The 21,157-nt window shown below is 32.4% G+C and overlaps 1 protein-coding gene across 1 annotated transcript in view; it reads right to left on the bottom strand.

The window, feature by feature from the left end:
* Positions 1-21,062, bottom strand: part of LOC134237683 (uncharacterized) — a gene marked incomplete at its 3' end in the record, with an annotated part of 261,483 nt that extends 240,421 nt beyond the window's left edge. Inside the window, exon 1 of the mRNA XM_062719819.1 lies at positions 20,877-21,062. Coding sequence (XP_062575803.1) covers positions 20,877-21,054 — 178 coding nt within the window. The remainder of the gene's footprint in view (positions 1-20,876) is intronic.
* Between the last annotated feature and the right edge of the window lie 95 nt (positions 21,063-21,157).

Consider the following 21,157-nt stretch of genomic DNA (forward strand, 5'->3'; position numbering starts at 1 on the left):
TCTTCAAAACATTACGATGAATGCATTCAGTTTACAAATAAAATTCATATTAAAATAATTATTTTACATATAGTTTCACTCAAAATTAGACACAAAACACGTAATGTTGACTATGATTACCAAACACAGACTTCCTTTGTAATGCTACGTATACACAGATTGTTGACATCTTGAGTATTGGAGGTCTCCAGGTAAATAACATCACTGTTACTTAGACCACTCACCTTCCTCAGGTAAAAGAACGATAAAAATATTGGGTCTTTAAAATTATGATTATACCGCCAACCTTAACGTTTAAAATAGACATTAGTGTATGCCAGTGTCCTTTCTGACATAATTCATTTTATCAAATAAATTCTACAATATGACTTAAATGAATTATGTCAGAAAGGACACCAGGAATGCCTGTACGGATTAGTACATGGAAGAGTAAGTTTTATTGATCAAGTTAATGTTTTTTTCCTTCGGTTAAAATAAAAATATAACACGTTTATGGATAAACAAACTAATAAAGATATAAACAAATGGAATTAACAACTACATTGTGTGACAAACCAGGTACCCTCTCTGTATTTATGTATAAATATTTCACGTCTTCCTGCAGCTTGCACTCTCAACTTATTACCTACTCATACATGTACTTTTAAACCAAGTCAGGTTATCCACTGATAAATTGATATAACAATGATTACTTAAGCCTTACTCAAAGTCAGCATTTCGCAGATTTTATGGTATATATAAAGGTCTTGCTAAACAATATAGCCTAATTATGGGTCATATCTTGGTAGCTGCGCAGCACTGTTAAGGCTAGAAAAAATGGGGACGGGGCCTAATTTATACGGGAAAAGTTTACTGTGACGTCACACAAAAATATGATTTTTATGTAATCATCATATTACCCGAAAATGAAATATTATGCAACTTTAAAATGTATTAGCATAATAAACAACAATAAAACTTACCAATGCATTAACAAATGTCGCAAGTTAAATCTCATACAGCTGGTCTAAAAAAAATCACTGATGTCGATGAACTTGTCAATCATGACGTCATTTTTACCAATTTTTACGTATTTCATGTACTGTGAAAGGCAGATTTTGGATTTTTTTAACAATGAAAAATGCGTTTTATTATAAAACAGAATATTATTTACAGGTTTTTAATAGGCTAATAATACCAATCTATATCCTTTCCGAAGTGCGATTATTCATCAACTATCGAGAGAATGTATTTAAATAATTTTGTTGTGTTTTAATGTTCAGGTTAGGTATATTTTACATCGAGGTGCCTCATAAAATCGCTTTTTCGTAAGGGCATACACTAAATAAATGTTGACCATTTTTTGAATATAAATAAAGGATATGTTCCTTAACTTAAAAGTGCTGCTGCTTTCTTTAAATCGAGAGCATGACTTCATAAGTACACAAAATATTTGGTAAAAGTCAAACATATTTCGACATCAGCCTTTTTACTTGAAATTATAACTATCAAAACGCGAATTCTATTCAAAGCAGCAGCACTTTCTAGAAAGTACAAAGTATGCAGAAACAATTAATAGTTTGAATTTTTAATTTCAACTAGGGTATGCCCTTGCGATATTGAAATTTGTAATTGACCTACATTCCGTGTACCTACTATGCATTCATCACGTGATTGTCCATCGATGGGACCAAACTCCATACAGTACAGAGTGGGTTATACTATGCTTTTCCCATAAGTGTTTAAGTTCTGTGATAATAGAACAGCTGAATAAAAATAAATTCAGTTTTAAAAACAATTCCCGTTTTTGCACTTCTATTTTCCGTTGATTTTTCATAGTAAGCCTAAACAGTTCTGCGTGCAGAACATAACTCTCTATTGAAGGAAATTCTGACAGATACATGTATAGAGGTTTGCTTTATCTGTCCAAATTTTCTCAAGCATAGAGTTACAGTTCTCCAGCTAGTATTTTGGATAATCTGTTTCATTCGAACTATTAGTTCTTTGATTTTGGATGCTTCGGAATAACGGATAGTTCTGTCTGCTTAATCAAAATAGACGTAGTAGCACGGATGTTACAGGTCAAATAATCACATTTTTGTCCTGTTTCTGAATTTTTTTTAAAAGATCAAATTACTGAAAGACTCCTTAATCCTTAAGAGATAGTGTAAAATTGTGTACGAAAAAATAATCCCGATGCCATTATTTAAATGTAACATTTTAGGATTAGCTTCTCTAAAAATTGATAAGGCTGATTCTGCGATTGTATAGCAAGGTATTCCACCAGGATTTTTTACTTATCTGTTCATATGAATTCTACAATGGTCGTTTTTGCATTGTATGAAATAGCACATTTGCCCCCAGCCAACAGACGTTTTCTACCTCCATCGCAAAAAGAGTTCTGCTAAGTTAAGTAATCGCGATATCTAGCAATAGTTAATTTCAATTCTTTGACGACACGATGTATCCCGATAATCTTGAAATCAAGATTCCAAAAAGTTTAGCAGATCTGTTTCATATTTGAATCCTTTAATAGACCGAGACGTTATCTAACAAAAAAGCTTCATGAATGATAAAGGTGATGATTTCAAATTTTCAATTGTCAACTTACATGTACTAATGCAGCAATATTCCTAACACATGCATTTAGCTCTAACTTGATTCGATACAGAAGAACATGGTCTACGCATGAACATTTTTTTTCCAAAATGGAGGTAAACTATTGACGAGCAAGTTGAATATCAGCAGTCTCTTTTAAGGTAGAGACCAATAGCAATCACGTGATAGAAAGAATCCGCATAATTGCACGTGCTTTTTTCCGGATTCCGGAACGCCGCCAAAAATAGTATCTATTTACACATTATTGTCTATGCTACAAGACGGCAGACGAAGCGATCGAGAAATTTCCTCGACTTAAAGGACAAAGTTACCATACGTTTTAAATCTTTACGGTTCTCGAAATTGAAGCATCTTCATGAGAATCAAAATAGAAGTGAGACTGAAGCCGACCGTGAACATTATTTTGGTGAAACTACTCCTTGTCCAGTGTCCACTGCACTGCAGCACCACGTGGGTACACCGGTATCTATCTGTGCCTGATGTTATTTTCAGTATAGACATTAAAGACCATGACCCTACAGATGTTAATTGGTACGACGGAAGAAGTAAAATTTTTGCAGAACATATTTTTTGTATGCTGTGTCCGTGTCAGATACATAAGGTGAATATTTACATGTACGACTTAGTATACAGGTATATAGATCATGACTATATGGTGCTTGTTTATTTACGCACAGGTCTGATACCAGTATATTTAGCTTCAATTACCAATAACCTTCATAATTTTTTTCCTTTCTAAAGTAGATTTATTTAGCTAATATTAAAACGTATTAAATACCCAGACTGCAATTTCTAGGATAGAAGAATAGAACCAGACATTTCTGGTGTCAGAAAATGATAAAAGGCCGGATTGGTGAAAAATGTAAAGTAATCATAGTTATCCGTGCCTAACACACGAGGTGGTATTTAGTTACTCAGATAAAAAAATGGAGAAACATATTTTGCTTAAATTGTTCAAATGCAGAAATGTATAAACTTTCTCTGCTTTTGATGGCAGATGCTTTTTAATTATTACAACCTCTTTTATAAATGATAGTGGACATTTACTTGCAAATCTTTTGTTTTTTTTTAAATAAAAAGCAAATTGTAAAAGGTTGCATTAAAAAAAAAGAAACAACTTTAGGATCAAGTGACCTACTTTTTTAGCCTTAATTAATGTTTATGTACCTGTAATAAATTTATATATGTAACAGTATTTGTCTTATGCTCAAAAGGGCCCTGATTATAAACATATACCATATTTATAGATTATAAAAGAAATATTTGATACTACAGGTGAAGCAAGCTATGAACTAGACAGTGTATTCAGCTATCCCTGCTGAAATAATGTTACCAAATCAAGTGTCACCTGGAAAGAGGAATTCAAGGGTGCTTTTTACATTAACTCCTTGTTTTTTTTTTCAATTTACACTTGCACATGTATCAGGGAAAATCCAGAATTTTTTTCAAGGGGGTGGTAAAAAGGAGGTGTTTTATAATACATGTATTAAAAATTAAATTTATGAGTTTTAGTCCTTGTATTTTTTATTTAAACACTATAATGTATATACAGTATTATTGTATACATATAGAAGCATTTTCTTAAGGTATGTTACTCCTGAAATTTGTTGTATCAAGGATTTTTTGAGATGTATACATTGGATAAGTACTCATAACGTGTAACTCAAAATTGCAAAGAAAAAAGGGGGTCAGTGTACATCCTACTGATCTATGGTACCTTTAAATTGACCTTATTGCACTTAAATTTCATCTCTTTGATTAATTACTTTAACCCTTCTTATATTTGATTAGATGTAAGCATGGCAATAAATATAATCTTATTTTACGTAAAATAGTTAATGAATAATATTTATCACTAAACAAATCTTGCAAATTCATGCGCGTAAATTATTGTGTGACCTTTTTGCACTAAAAAAAAATACATATTTGGGGTATTAAAAAATTTTCTTATATCAAACTTTTTACGACTTGAATACTGATCAGTCAAAAGTATCGAGTAGTTTAAAATAATGAAAGAAAAAGGCAGGGTCAGTGATGTTAATTTTGATGATAATTTTGAAATATTTGTCAAAATATGTGATTTTCAGGCTTAAAATGGTGTAAATTTGACCTTGACTTCTTTAATATATTTTCATTTTTTTGGAAAAGTTTGTTGGGGGAAGGTGTAAAACTTAGTCTAAAAATATAAATTAAGACCTTTATTGAATATTTTTAGCAATATCAAAACGGAAAATATTCTCCGAGTAAAAGTATGTGAGGCTAAATTTCCCTTACATTAAATTTTATAAATGTGCAGATTTGCAGAATTTTCTGCTAAATATCCTTCCACCAAAAGAAATAGTCCCTCATAAATTTGGCTTCTTTGTAGATTTTTGAGCAGTTTTGTTTTCATTGAATGTTAAAAAATTTACATTGTTGAATTAAAATATATTATATAAAAACTGAATTTTGATAAGTAATTTTGAAGTAAAAGCTTGTGCGTGAACTTTTCTAAAAAGCTGACGAATGACTTATCTTAAGTCAATAATTTCTCAAAGAACATATTTATATTTCAGGAAAGTTCAAGCCAGATCTGCTGCTACAGCAAACTGAACATAAAATGGCATACTTGTGTGTTAGGAAACGAGGAACATGTATGGCTGGACTGAGAATCTAACTTGGGATCCCTGCATCACTACTTACATGTAGGTGTTCTATTGACTTAGATAAATGTATGGTTAAATATTTGTGTATAAAAATATATAAAGTCATGTTGTAAATTGAATTCAGACCTGAATAACCAAAAAATTTTAGAATGTAAAGATGTTTTCTAACTTGAATGAAATTGTTTCAACTAAAGCACCAAAGAATTGGTACTATGATAATATGAAGAAGTCAGTATTGTTAAAAAAAACTTGTAATTGACATGGATTTTTAACAATTTTGACCTCTTCACATTATCATAGCTAGATTTGCTAAAAAAATCAAAATTGTTAATAAATTCTAAATGTTTTTAAAATAAATGATCAAGCTAGATTTACTTTATTTTATTTTCATCATGTTACGGATCCATGGAAATATAGGATCCTTGGCTAATCAAGTGTCATCTGCAGTGTTACAAAAGAATTTTGGATTTATATCAATAAGGTAATTAGGGACAAAACTGAATTTTAAAAAATGGAATAAGATCGCAGTACTGTTAAGGCTACCCGGAGCTTATTATGCATTTAAAACGTATCACTCTTTTGCAAAGTTGATTTTTAGTTTTATTTTTAAGTTATGTACTTCAGTGCGCCAAATTCATACAGAGGATCCCCAAGGCTATATATAAACATATTTGTTACGATGTCACATGACCTTGTTGATCACGTGACGGTCATTTCTTCTTTTTTGAAATGTTTCACATAAATCGCTTCGGCGCAGGTTGTTAGCATAATTATTATTTACATTTGTCACATAAATAAACTCGTTGCATCCTTGTGAAACCGAAATGTGCTTGAGAAAAGTTATACTATTTCTTTGGAACAATTTATTTCAGATTAACTTCAACTTACCGGCAAATCTGAGGGTATTTTCCACCGAATATCGTCAACTGTTTCAAAACAAAGCCACCATACATATTTCCCAAGCAAGATTCAGTTAGAGTGGAAACTCTTTTACATAATTCCATAAAAGATGTTGAATAAATCCTCATAAACAACCTGCGCCAGGCTCTTTTACACACATATTTTGAATAGTGCCTTTGTCCACGGGTATAAAAAAGGGTAAATGTCAAACGTATATTTTCGTACGGAGTTTGAACACGCTGACTCTTAAACAAGAGTAACAAAGCAAGGTTATCTATATTACTTGGATATATTACAGTTAAAAAAAGTGATAAAAACACGTTTATTTTAAACTCGAATTCTGCAACTTTATATGCAGATTGAAATAAAGGTGTAAAGTTTATGACATTCTCCCCATCATTACAGCTCAAGTATGCAGTGACTTGACGTCATTTTCAATTATGACGTCATACATTTGTAGTTCAGAGAAGTTCATGCACAGAGTACACTACAATATTCTCTGGGAAGCCTTATCGTACCTGCGATGTAAAAAGAAAAGTATTTTAATTCCACATATAATATTAAGGTTGCTTGTGGTATATGCATTGATGTGTCACTGACAGGTACAGGTAGTTTTTTATTTCCACAAAAACTTGATCCTTTTGTATTAATTCTTGAACAGTTTGTGCTGAGTCTTTGTATTTCACGTTTATTTCTTCTCTTTTCTGTTCTTGGCCTCAGTGTGTGGCCTACATTTAGAAACTAAAATATTTGATCTTTATCCTTATATACATGTACCACTTTAATACCACTTTGTTTAATTAAGACAATTTATTAAACCAAATAATTTCCTTCGGAGCAAAAATGCCAAGATTAATGAGGCTGACTTTATATGCATTTAATTTAAAAAAAATTCATGACATATTATATAACAAGAGGCCCATGGGCCACATCGCTCACCTGAGTAACTTTGATGATGAAGTTCTTTACCCGATTTCCCCTCTTGCTATACCTATCATGTCCCCTTTCATGAATATAATACTTTAGAATCTACACTTGCAAGGATGCTTTCACATAAGTTTCAGCATTCCAGGCCCAGTGGTTTTTGAGAAAAAAATTCTTAAAAGATTTTTCCTAAATATATCTATGTACGACTTGGATTCCCTATTGTGACTCCGCCCTACCCCCCGGGGTCATGATTTTAATGATTTAATATCTACTCTACCACAGGATGCTTCCACATAAGTTTCAGCTTTCCTGGCCCAGTGGTTCTTGAGAAGAAGATTTTTAAAGATTTGTTCAATACATTTCTATGTAAAACTTGAATTCCCTATTGTGGCCACGCCCACCCCCGGGGGTCATGGTTTTAACAATTTAATATCTACACTACCCAAGGATGCTTCCACATAAGTTTCAGCTTTCCTGGCCCAGTGGTTCTTGAGAAGAAGATTTTTAAAGATTTGTTCTATACATTTCTATGTAAAACTTGGGATTCCCTATTGTGGCCACGCCCAACCCCCGGGGTCCATGGTTTTAACAATTAAATATCTACACTACCCAAGGATGCTTCCACATACGTTTCAGCTTTTTTGGCCCAGTGGTTCTTGAGAAGAAGATTTTTAAAGATTTGTTCTATACATTTCTATGTAAAACTTGAATTCCCTATTGTGTCCACGCCCAACCCCCTGGGGTCATGGTTTTAACAATTAAATATCTACACTACCCAAGGATGCTTCCACAAAAGTTTCAGCTTTCCTGGCCCAGTGGTTCTTAAGAAGAAGATTTTTAAAGATTTGTTCTATACATTTCTATGTAAAACTTGGATTCCCTATTGTGGCCACGCCCAACCCCCGGGGGTCATGGTTTAAAAAATTAATATTTACACTACCCAAGGATGCTTCCACATAAGTTTCAGCTTTCCTGGCCCAGTGATACTTGAGAAGAAGATTTTTTTAAATACCCCACTCAATATTTGTATTTTCTTGATTATCTTCCCTTGTAAGGGACCTTAGCCCTTCATTTTTACAATTTAAACTCCCCTTCACCCTAAGGATGCTTTGTACCAAGTTAGGTTAAAATTGGCCCATTGGTTCTTGAGAAGAAGCCGAAAATGTGAAAAGTTTACGGACGGACGGACGACGGACAAAATGTGATCAGAAAAGCTCACTTGAGCCTTCGGCTCAGGTGAGCTAAAAAGGTATCTCAAAAGTGTCTTATTTAAACAATAAAAAATAATACTTTCTTTCTTTGTTATAACTGGCATGAACGGAAGCAGCTGTTGAAGAAAAAATACATAACACGCGTAAGCCGGTTATGTAATTTTTTCTGCAATAGCTGCGAACGTTCATTCTAGTTATAACAAAGAAAGAAAGACATTTTATTGTTTATATTTATATTTGTTTAAATTATCATTTTAAGTAGAATTAAAAATATTAATTATTGTGTTAATGATGCGAACATCTTTGTACTTCTCATTGATGGAACGGCCACTGATCAAGAAATCTGTACAGGTGATATGTCTAATGTAGTTCATACAGTGATGAACTCAATGGGTTTTCTTAAAAATAAAGAAGAAAATATTCAATGGTAAATATAATATGTAAATATATTCATTTAAACATAGTCATACTACTACACCACTGGAACGGTACGGTTCGGTACGCTTCGTGCACGGAACGGTACGCTTTGTGCACGGTACGGTTCGTTTTGAGGACGGTACGTTTCGTTTCTTGCACGGAACGGTTCGTTTTGTGGACGGTACGGTACGCTTTGAGAACGGAACGGTTCGCTTTGTGCAGGGAACGGTACGCTTTGTGGACGGTACGTTTCGTTTCTTGCACGGAACGGTTCGTTTTGTGGACGGTACGCTTTGGGAAACGGTATGCAAATGAAGTGGGCGGAGCCTGTTAGCTTTGGTCCCTCATTGGCTGGTAAACATTAGTTCATTTTAAATGACTTTTGGAGTACTTACAAGTAATGCACGTATATAACAATTTTTCCGTTATTTAAGAATGTAATTTAGTTATTGTTTATATAAATTTAAGTATCAATGAGTTAATTTCCATTTATTACGGAAGTTCAAATATTGTATTTCGTGTACATGTATGTAATTGTGTTTACTTAGTCATGTATGCTATGTCTCGGTTTCAATTGAAAAATTAATTTACGCTGCAGTAGAGTTGGAGGATAAATGGGCTGAAAAACATCGTCCCATTGATCTTTTTAGCATCATAAAAATTTCAGTACGCGTATTTTTTACGTATGCTGGGGCTAATTGTAAAAAAAAAAATATATAAATACATGTATATGATATTTTTTCTCTTTGAAAAAAAAAACGCAATATAATTTAAAAAAGGAATATATATATACTTGATCTATATAATTTTATAGCACTAAACGCGTATATAAATTATTTTTAATTGATTGCTCTATCACAGAAGAACAACATGACTAATCGTACTTTTATTTTAAGTGATAAGCAAATTAATAAACATCGTTTCTCTATTCTAAGGTTGTAGGTTTATCATTTATACTTTTGCTTCAGAGGAGAAATAACAGTAAATTATTTTTTTTCTATTATACATGTATTTTAATGCATGTACTGTACATACTAGTATTCTGTCTTCATTAGTGTGCCAAACGTATTTATCGACAAAATTATTACACTGTATTAAAAAATAATTTTATGTATTTATCTATCTATTTATTTATTCATTCATTCATTCATTCATTCATTTTATCTATCTGTCTTTCTATTCTTAAATAAACGATTAAAAATTTATTTGTTATGTAAGCACGTACCGGCACGTGGCATTGTTGCAAACTTTATGAGGGATCTATACAACACAAACTTGTTGACCAGCTAAAACCCTCTCTCCTCAAACACCCCCCTACACAAAACAGTGACAGGGGTAGTGGTATGGCTTCGAAGGAGTACCCGATTTGGTGTACATGTAACACACAAGTCCAGTGACAAGTTGACCCCCCTCTCCCAAAAAGACAATAAATTGGGCTAAAGGTCTTCAGTTGGTTGGCCGATATAAAGCCGTCGTTTAATTACTTCACAACCACTCCAGCTGTTTCTGCAGTAGAAGAATCTGTAAGTACATCTCTTTATTTTTTTTTTAGTACAGTGTATTTAAAATGCGAACACAGTACCTTATTTTCATGTTGGTATACATTGAACATTGCATATGTAATTCAGAGTACGGTTTTTAGTCTATAGTGCTTGAGGTATCAGTTTGAACAAATAATTAAAAAAGAGAACTGCCAAATCTTGAGTGTTTCAAATTACCCCTTATACTATTAGTAGTCATTTTATCGTTAACAAATCCCTTTACATAATCCATATTTCAAATTTTCTTTGATGTTGTTTTGTTTGTATTTCTATACGCTATTGAAATAGAAAATTATGAGTGATTTAGGTCCGTAACTGTCAAAAACAACACCCCTACCTTACCACAAACTTTCCCCCCTAATTTCGAATTGATTTATAAGTATCTAATCAAATGTCCTCTGTAGCAGCTGACTTAATAAATATACACGGAAAGGCATAGGCTGATAAAGTCGGACAGGGACAGTGAAAGTCGGACAAATAGAATTTAAAATCGGACACAAACTGTTTTCGGCATTTAAAGTCCAATTTACTTTTTTAGGTGTTGATTGTAATGGAGCATGCACAAAGTATCAAGGGGTTGGGTGGGGGGCTGACCTCTCACCCCCCCCAAACATTTACTTTACACAATTAAAAATACAAGTTCATAGAAAGGATGTTTTCATCATCTCCACCTTTATATCTTACAGTCAAATCAGGGTAATCTGGTAATGTATGAATAAAATTCGGTTTTGAAAGATATGTAATCAAATTGAAAGTACGTATACCTCCCATCAACCTCTGAAATAGAATTTTCTTTGAGTTTGGACAATTACCAACTCTTTCTATCTTGTCACTTTTTTTTTCACTCAGGTAAGTTGATTTTTGTGTTAAATTTGTTAGCCCCTCCTCAGCGTACAAAAATGATACCAAGTGCCCGGGAAAAGATTCGTGAATATATAAACTTAATTAAATTAGTTTACGTAATGTACTTAGTATAATCGTGTGGATTATTTAGATAATTTTTCCATTTATATACCAAGAAATTTGAATTAGCATATATAGTACATGTATTATGCGATCTATAATCTATAAACCAATCCGTTATCATGTGAATAATTTTTGGGTTTAAATTGTCTCCAAAATAAATCCAATTTTATACATTTATTAAATGGTTATAAACAGAAAACTATTTATCCTACTATCTTTACTTTAGAATCAGAAATCTGAAACATATTTAATTTTCAAGAAAGAAACCTTTTCTTTTCCTGAATGAGTGATGAGTTATAAACATGAAACTCAAGTAAAGCCACGAAAAAATGATTTTTTTATAGACTTTCTTTCCTTCTCTTTGTTCTCCTTTTCTTCTTTTATTTCCCCCGGTTTATGTCTACAGTATTTTATTTATCTGTTATATTATATCAGTCTGTTGCTGTTAAAATTCAATGAGATGGGTTTCGCTTTACGTGTTTTTCATTGTTTTTTTCTGAAATGAAACAATTTCTATAAGGCAAGTGATGAAACGTTTTTTTTTTTAAATAAATTCTTCCTTCAAAAAGTTGCAGCGAATCGGCAAAATTTGATTGCAAAAGCTAAAATACTCTTAAATTACCAGTAAGTTTAATTACATTATAAAAAATTGTTCTAGTATTTAAAAATATGACAATTTAAAAAAAAAACAATTTATTCAATATAATGTGCTGTCCGACTTTGAATTCTTCCCTGTCCGACTTTAAATGACCGAGAATGTAAAGTCGGATAGTTTAATTTTAATAGTTTACTTAATAAATATCCACCAAAAAATTATTATTATGGGAATAAGTAATATTATTCATTTAAAAGTTTGATTTAATTACAAAATATATAGGCTATTACGGAGTACCGACGGCAAACTGAAGATTTCTCCAGAGATAACTAAGGTCACTGCCGACAGGTGCGCGCTCGGTGCGCATGCGAAAATTATCCAGATCCATGAGATGCATATGTATCCGCTTAATTTTATACATTATTTCAAACTTTTTCACGACTATGTTTGCATGAAACAACCAGAAACATCCTGTAGACGGAGATACTGAAAGAAAAATACACATGACACTAAATTTAGAAACGATTTTATTCTGAAAGAGAAGAGTGTCCAACATTCGATGCTGTCCGACTTTAGCTGTTCCTCCCCTACTCATAACAGATTAAATACATAGTGCAATTTAGTTTGTTGGTGTAAAATGGTTTGCCCATTTGATGATTGTAAACTAACATAGAAAGAGTGGGTAAACTAACGTACATCGTACGCAAAAAAAATACATGCACAAGACAAAGGGATTTACATAATTTCATTTCAACATTTAAGCTTAAAAATGATTCTTCAGTTCGTTACCATTTCTCCCATGTATCTGTTCATGGATCACAAACGACGATTAAACAATTAATTTTTTGCGTACACTACATTAAATCCCATGTTCAATGTCCAAAGAAAATTTTTTCGCTAGCAGAACTTAGTAAAAATAAAAAATAACTATATTTAAAAAGCCCAACAAAATTGGAAAATTATAATTTTGGGTAACATATTACACATGACATGACATCTCATCCGTATGAATAAGAAAATACGTATCACGAACACAACCCGTTGATTTGTAGCGAATAAGGAATCGTCTTACACTCTGTCTAGTTGTTTTGAAGTTGTAGTTTACTTCGAGTACTTTCGTTATTTTTACAGATGAAAGCCCAGATGCGTGGTACTTGATTATGGTGTTTCGAACAGCCAGGGAAAACCTACGTCCTCACTTCACGGGCGCCATAGCGAGAAATAAATCAAAATGACTTATTTGGTCATTGCGCGGTTCGAAAATCATTGGGGGCGTGGTTTGCATAATTAAGCAAAGGACGGTACGGTTCGTTTCCTGCACGGAACGGTACGCTTTGTGGACGGTACGGTACGCTTTGTGCACGGTACGGTTCGTTTTGAGGACGGTACGTTTCGTTTCTTGCACGGAACGGTTCGCTTTGTGGACGGTACGGTACGCTTTGAGAACGGAACGGTACGCTTTGTGCACGGAACGGTACGCTTTGTGCACGGAACGGTACGGTTCGTTTCTGAGGTGTAGTAGCACGTTTTAGGGTCTGTATGTTTGCAGTGAAAGAAAGAAGTAAAACATGTATTTGCATTCTTTTTGTATTAAAATATTTTGTTCTTTTCAGAAAAAGAACTACCAGAAGGGGACGGTAAAGAGGAACGGACATATCGCACCATAAGACGTGCTTCAAAATCTGAATATACATAGTGAATTTTGTTTACTGCAGATCATTGTGAAAGAACACCTTTGTTGTATTGACATAAAAACAACAGAATTGTCAGGATCGTTGAACATGACGCAACTGGCTGCATACAGTGGCAATTAAAAATGCATACATGTTAACATTGATCTTTGTTAGCCAATAAGACAAAAAGAAAAATAGCAAGTTTAATATCCTATTACCTTAACATGTACTGAATGTACTAACTTTATTTTGTTGAACTACATCATGAGTTTAAAAATTGTACAGTAACACATACAGTTTATGGTGGGATTCCTCTAACTTTATGAATCTGTTTGCAAAATCTATACTTTAAAGGTACAAATTATTACTTCTTATACATTGTATGTATTTTTGTAAATTATTGCACTGTTTTTGTATGTATGTAATGATAACCAAATCACCCAATTTTCCCGAACTTTTCACCATGTATTTAGCATTTTTTACCATGTTTTAGTGTATTATTATATGACAACTGATGACCAGGCAGTCTTCATTTAACAGTGTAATATATAACACATTTTTATCTGAATATTTTCAAAACTTCATAGTCACTGGGTTTCCGTATTTATGTTGTACATGTATTTGGAATAAAAAAGGAATTTTTAAAAGAAAAGTGAAATTAATTGTTCTATTGTTGTCGAAGGCAGAAAATAAAACCAGTTTACTTATGCACAGAATTGGTCAAATCATTATTGTCATTGATAATTCATCCAAGAATCATATAAAGTCAATTTGAACGATATCAAGGAAAGTTCTTATCTTTTTAATATAAGTGCAAAAAGGTCAAGCAGGGCAACATGTGTCCAGGTGTACATGTATAAATTGTTTTCTGTTATAAATAATGTAATTTAGAAGAATATTACTTGGAATTTTACTCATTTTCTATGAAATATCTTGATTAATTTTTATCTATCAAAGTCAATTTTTAATATAAGTGCAAAAAGGTCAACCAGGGCAACATGTGTCTAGGTGTACATGTGTAAATTGTTTTTGTGATACAAAATGTAATTTAGAAGAATATTACAAAGAATTTACTCCTTTTCTATGAAATATTTTGATAAATTCTGCATAATCTCTCTAAGTCACCATATTGTCAAATTTCTCTAAAACTAGCCCGATGACCTGCCTTGAATTTTTGATATGATTTAGAACAAGGACTCAACACCAACATAAAAAAAAATTCAGAAAAATTTAATGGGTACTCGGCTATGTTAAGGACGTTCAGAGTTCACATTTCTTGTATATTGTATTGGAAGTTTAATTGTGACGTCATTGAAATTTAACAAGCCACAAAAATTAATTAATGGCATGGTCATGCGTAAATAACAACTTGAATTTATTTATTTTTATCGATTATTTATAAAATCTTGTAAAATTGCAATACTTTATAGCAATACAGTCGAGTAATAGAAGAAAGCCTTTTGTCAAATATGACGTCATCAGCCTTGACATGACGCAGCACTAGTGACCCCGAGGAGTAGATTCACTGGTTTAATAATTACAAGAATGCTTGAATAAATATGATACCATTGCTAATTTTTAGACCTAATCATTAAAACTAAAAGAAAATCATTTATTAAATACAATGTGTATAGAATATGAATTTATCTAGTAGCATTGAAGCTTCACAGGGATAAGGAATATATAGAAAATATCGCTAAAACGATGAGCGTATTCGTGATTTACATCAAAAGTGCAAGGGCATAGACTATTTTGTTTGAGCTGAAAGGACAAGATAGGGTAAGACCAGTATTTTGCCCCCGATTTTGGGTGTCTTTCAGAATGATCCGACAGTTTATCCATGAAAACCTGTTTTCACCCCTGCCACAAAATGAGTACTGGTTTTAAGATTAAGAATATACAGAGGTCACAGTGAGGTCAGGAAATAGGTCAATTTTCGAAATTTCTCATTTTAATGCAAATTTTCACTAATTTTACAGCACATTTTCTTTCAGAAAACATAGAGCACACGCTTGCCTATCTACCAAATTGATATATTTTATACACTGATATCAGATGCAGTATATGTGTAAAAATCTCAGATAGGCAAGCGTGTGCTCTGTGTTTTCCGAAGAGAAATGTACCCAAAATATGATGAAAATCCACCAGAATTGAGGAAATTCGCGAAATTGTCCTATTTCTGAACCTTCTAGTGCCTTACATGTAGCCCTTGAATCAAAATTAGTGCTTGTCTTAAAGTAAGCATCATTTTAATTTCTTAACTACAAACTATCACAGTTTTATCAGTGTTCTGATTTTTATATAAAAAAAATTCGGCTGTTACCCTATCTTGTCCTTTGGAATATTTATTGGTCATATAGTGTATATTTTGAAAAGTGCTGGGAGCTGATCCTGGTCTGCATAACATTAATTTTATTTGTAACAGAATTTAAGCGAAGTGGATATTTTTAGCTATTATAAGCATTTTCGGCAAAATTTTAAGTACTTCGCAAACAGCACTGACTAGCTCCCAGCAGTTTTTGGGTAGAGGATATAAACCTCTTTTAATGTGTATCAATTTCTTTCCTGAAAAACAAGCGTATGCCCTTGCACTATCCCCATTTCCTACATTCAGCTTAACAATTCTTTTTTTATACAAGTCACGTGACAAACAGCTGATACGTGCGATATAACTGGTAATAACTACGGCCCAGGCCTATCCATAATTGATAGGTATATTACATTTTCTACAAGTATTAGCAATACATCTTAAAACAGAGCAAAGGTTACATTTTCCATATTGGTCCTTAACATAGCTGAGTAGTTTTTTTTGTTGACCAGCTATCAATCTCTACCTTAAAAGCATCATTTCATAAGTACTTTGATGGAACCAATGACTTTGGCAGGAAATGCTATTTATCATTAAGTCAAGTGCCATCTAACTGTTTACACTGGTAATTAGCCATGCATTGATTGTCGAATGATTATTTCCCGTTATTTCCCTATCATGTCAAGGAGCATGCGACAGGTGTGGCATACCGGCAGGGGGATATTCACTCCTACATGGCACCGAATATCTAATTGGATTTTTAAGAGGTCCTTGCTTGTTGTGCTTCAATTTTTATTGTGATCTTTTGAACCTTAATATTGTTAGTCATCTCCATATATTTCATATTAGATTAGACAGTGAACTATGGATATTAGCTGGATTACATTTTTTTTTTTCATTCTTGTTAAGCTAATATACGAATCAAATAGTAATTCATAACAAAATTTCAAGAGTAATTAAATATATTTTTTTTCACTATTACTCACTTTCAACTGAAATAAAGAGTTGACCATATACAAAAAATCCTACTTACGTTGTGTTCTAAAATACTGTCTGAAATCAAGTTTTAATGCCTGTGGTTCACTAATGACAACAATTTCTTCTTTATCAATTACACCGTGTTCTTTTTCCTCTGCTTCTATATTGACCCAAACATCTACGACATTTGAAACCTTCTCATCTGGTACATTGCTGACACCAGAATCTGTCCCATTGTGCTCTCTTTCTTCGGGTTTACATTTTATTCCTGTCTCACATATCGGGTTCTCTTCATCCTCTAATTCACGATCGAAGCTAGTCTCTGTGTCACAATCCCTTTTCTCTCCTAGTTCATCAGAAATCTTAATATCTAAATTAAAATGTTTCTGTCTTCTTTTTTACTCTTACTATCAAACTTTGTTAAACTATGTTCTTATTTCTTTTGTAAACTTTTAAAGCTACATTCTTTCTTCTGCATCGTCCTTAGTTAAGGAAAATTTTCAATGTCTTTTAACTTTTTTAAGTTCTATTTCTTGATTATTTTTTTATTTAAATGTATTCTTGAATATTCCACCCCTGTTATGGGGTGAATATTTAAAGAAATAATTCAACATTATTCAACATTATAGATCCCATTTTAACTATATAGAACAACGAAAAAAGAACAATTCGAATATTAACTAAACATACCTAGAACCTCATCTTCTTTTGGCAGCAGATTTTCACTATCGTCTTCAATAAATCACATAATATAGATTATAAGTACTCTATTCAAATTCTTTAACTGTTTGTAAAACTTTCTAACCGCATAAAATGACAGAAAATCTTAACAATAATTTATCTTGCATAAAAATGAACTTATAAAATTAGCTAAACGTATTACAAAATTTACCGTAATGCATATATAGAAGAGTAAAATCAAGACATACTCGAAATTTTATTTTCTTCTTTTCCTTTCTGTCTATGTTTTCTTTTCCTCACAATCCATCCTATTATCAGAATAACAATGAATAACACAGCAGCAGCTGCAGCCAAACTTCCAAAGATTACCCAGGTATGAGTAGTGTAATTTTCTGGTAATGTGGTTGTTTGAATATCCATCACTGTTGAGTTGTAAACTCCAGGAATTGTTGTAAACTTGGAGGAAAACCCTTCTGTTGATTCTTCAGTAGAAATATCCAATGTGCTTTTAGAGAAAGAAAAGATTTATTTACATATACTACATGCAGCATGATTTCAAATTAAAAACAATAAATGTTAATTACTTACGAAGTTGTACATGATGGATCAGCTAAATAACAACGATGTTTCGTACTAATGTTTTGGCAAGCAGGGTCTGAAGACAGTCAAAACTAATAAGATACGTTGTATTATAAAATCATACAAGCAAATAAGATCATACTTCAAAAAATTGTTTAAAGATATCAGTTTTTCTAAATATTGGAAAGAAAATAATCCTTACATTTGTAGATTTCGTTACTGCGGAAGTCGACATCTGGACAGCCAGAAACAAAATGGGAACAGTTGTGTGTAAACAGTTTATCCTCTGCAGTCTTCAGACAATAACCTGAAATATATTAAAAGATATAAAATTCAAAAGTTTAAAAGGATTTATTTCAGGATAAACTCAATTTGTTTGCCAAAAAAAATTATACATTTTGCTTGGTTAAATGCTCTTTTGATATAAAATTTATTTGCAAAAATCCTATGTAAGATACAAACATCAATATGAATTAGAGGCAAAATGCTTTCAGTTCTTTTTTTCAAAATTGGATCATAGAGTCAAGGATTGAAAACGGACCTTGTGAAATTAAAATGAAATGGAAATGACAGATTCCATATAAATTTGAACTCTTTCAGCAAAAATATAATACGCTCCATGATCCAAATAATAAACACTCACCGTCAATAGAAACGCAACACCTTAATTTTGGGGTGAAAATTATAAACAGGATATAACTATGTACCATAAAGGTTAGGACATCTTTTCATTTGCCAAATCAGTTATTTAACGGTTGGATGAATTTTTTTCAACTACGTATACTGGAAGTTGCTTTTAGCCCTTTTAACAGAATTCGAGTTTTCAATTTTTGATAAAATTTTAACAATATTTGGGGTTTCTAAGGTTTTGAAACTGTTAATCATAAGTATTGTAGTAAAAGGCCGGGAAAAAATTCTTCTTTTTTTACCTTATATGATGCCTATATTTCCTCAAAATGACTGATAGCAAGAGGGGGGATGTTTTAAAAGTTATGTGTTACCTTCTTAAAGCAATATGAGCAGCAACTTTGATGTCGAAATTATTAGTTATAAAATTGTGAATAAATATTTCAATAACAGAAAAAATAATGTTAATAAATTTTTCTTGTTCATATTTGCGATGAGAAAATTATTTATAAGCCTCGATTGAATCAAAATTTCATTATTGTCGTCCTGTACAATAATGATTAAGTATATAAAACTGTATATTAGATTGTTTATAGAATTCTTTCTTCTGCTTTTTTTTAGTCTAATTGATTAAAAAGTTATAAGTAACATACAAATTTATCAGAATAAGACATTTTAACAGCAAAATTAAATATTTCAAAATGCAGCTCATATTGCTTTAAGTTTAATGTAAACATTAAAAATGAATATATTTAGGTAAAAAGTAAATTTACAAAAAAAAATAATGTTTCGTGTAAACATTAAATTTTATTTTTAGAACTTAGAAAGAAACAAAAACCCAGTAAATCTTAAAACATACACCCTTCCGACCATTTAATGAAAACGTGCTACTCCGCCAATTACATCAAGTGAAGCCCGATTTCTACTATGCATTAAGTTTATCAATGTCTGGGCAAAATTAATATTCTTGGGCATTTTTAAAGACGTGATTTTCAGATATTGTAGTCGAATTTTCCTTAACCTGGCGGAGTATAGTAACTTTTAGATTTTCGTTCAAGAAAATGTCATTTATGCTATTTTAACACATGAGCTTGATGTGTCGTGATATAATGTTCATTTGCATCTGCAGCTCTTTTTTCCCATTATTTTGAGAATTTCCAGCATAAGCAATGAAAATCAGTCATTTTGAGGAAATTTAGGCATCACATCCGGTAAATAAAGAAGAATTCTCTCCCGGCCTTTTAGTACAATAGTTATGATTAACAGCTACAAAACCTTGAAAACTGAAAAAAATGTTTAAGATTTCATTAAAAATGCAAAATTTTGAATTCTGTTAAGAGGGCTAAAAAGCAAAATCCGGTAATGGTAAAATTTCATTCAACCGTTAAATAACTGATTTGGCAAAGTAACAGATGTCCTAATATTTTTTGTACATAGTCATAACCTGTATCTAATTTTCATTCTAAAATTAGGGTATGGTGCGTTTCTATTGACCGTGAGTATAGAATGTGTTTTATAATCTTTAGAACAGGTTATCATTTTATAATAAAATTGCTAATTTTTGTTCATAAGCTGTACATAATACTGTTTACCATTGTAAGCCCGTGGCTAATAGTTTACCCTGGCGTAATGATTGATTGATTGTATATTGTTTAACGTCCCTCTCTAGAACTTTTCACTCATATGGAGACGTCACCGTATGCCGGTGAAGGGCTTCAAATTTTGACCTTTACTCGGCACTCAGGGCCATTGAGCAGTGAGGGATCTTTATCGTGCCAACGCCTGCCACTGACACGGGGCCTCGGTTTTTAAGGTCTCATCCGAAGGACCCGCAACTTTCACTTCAAAGTGCCGAGCGCATGGCGAAGGAACAGTTGCTACCAATTTTAACGACTAGGTCAGTCGCGGCCGAGATACGAACTCACGACCTCCCGATCACGGAGCGAGCGCTCTACCGACTGAGCTACCGTGAACGGTACCCTGGCGTTATGAAATGTACCAACATTATAAGCAAAAGTTGAGTAGTGAAAATAAAACAGCACAAAAATAAGCGTTCATACAGTATCGCATTCAAAAGGCTGATCTGTTGTTTTTGTAGAAATGGGTTTCCTTTTGTGTTATGTCACTCTTGACAACGCGCTTAAGTTATAATTAATTTGCAATTTCCGTAATATAAAATAGTCACATTAAAACTCTAAACATTAATAGAATTTCCGAAAATAACCCTCACCACTTTCTATAAAGCCCATGATACCATTGTGACAGAATTCTACCAGACTTGTTGTCTCTAAATTAGGTAGACACATATACTGGTCATTTCCATACTTGTCACGACCACAGCCCAGTCTTATAGAGGCTTCCACTGTCTCTGTCCTGTTTCTGGGACAAGTGTCGACTGTTTTATCCATACTGTTGTAAGAGCTACAAACAAATTTCATAAACATAAAATGTACAGAAATGTGAATCTTATACTAGTATTGTGATCATTTGATTTTATTGATTTTGTTAATA

This window comes from Saccostrea cucullata, unplaced genomic scaffold (genome assembly GCF_032062105.1).
Source record: "Saccostrea cucullata isolate Sc308-1 unplaced genomic scaffold, CSIRO_AGI_Scuc_v1 ctg731, whole genome shotgun sequence".
Classification (NCBI taxonomy): Eukaryota; Metazoa; Mollusca; class Bivalvia; order Ostreida; family Ostreidae; genus Saccostrea; species Saccostrea cuccullata.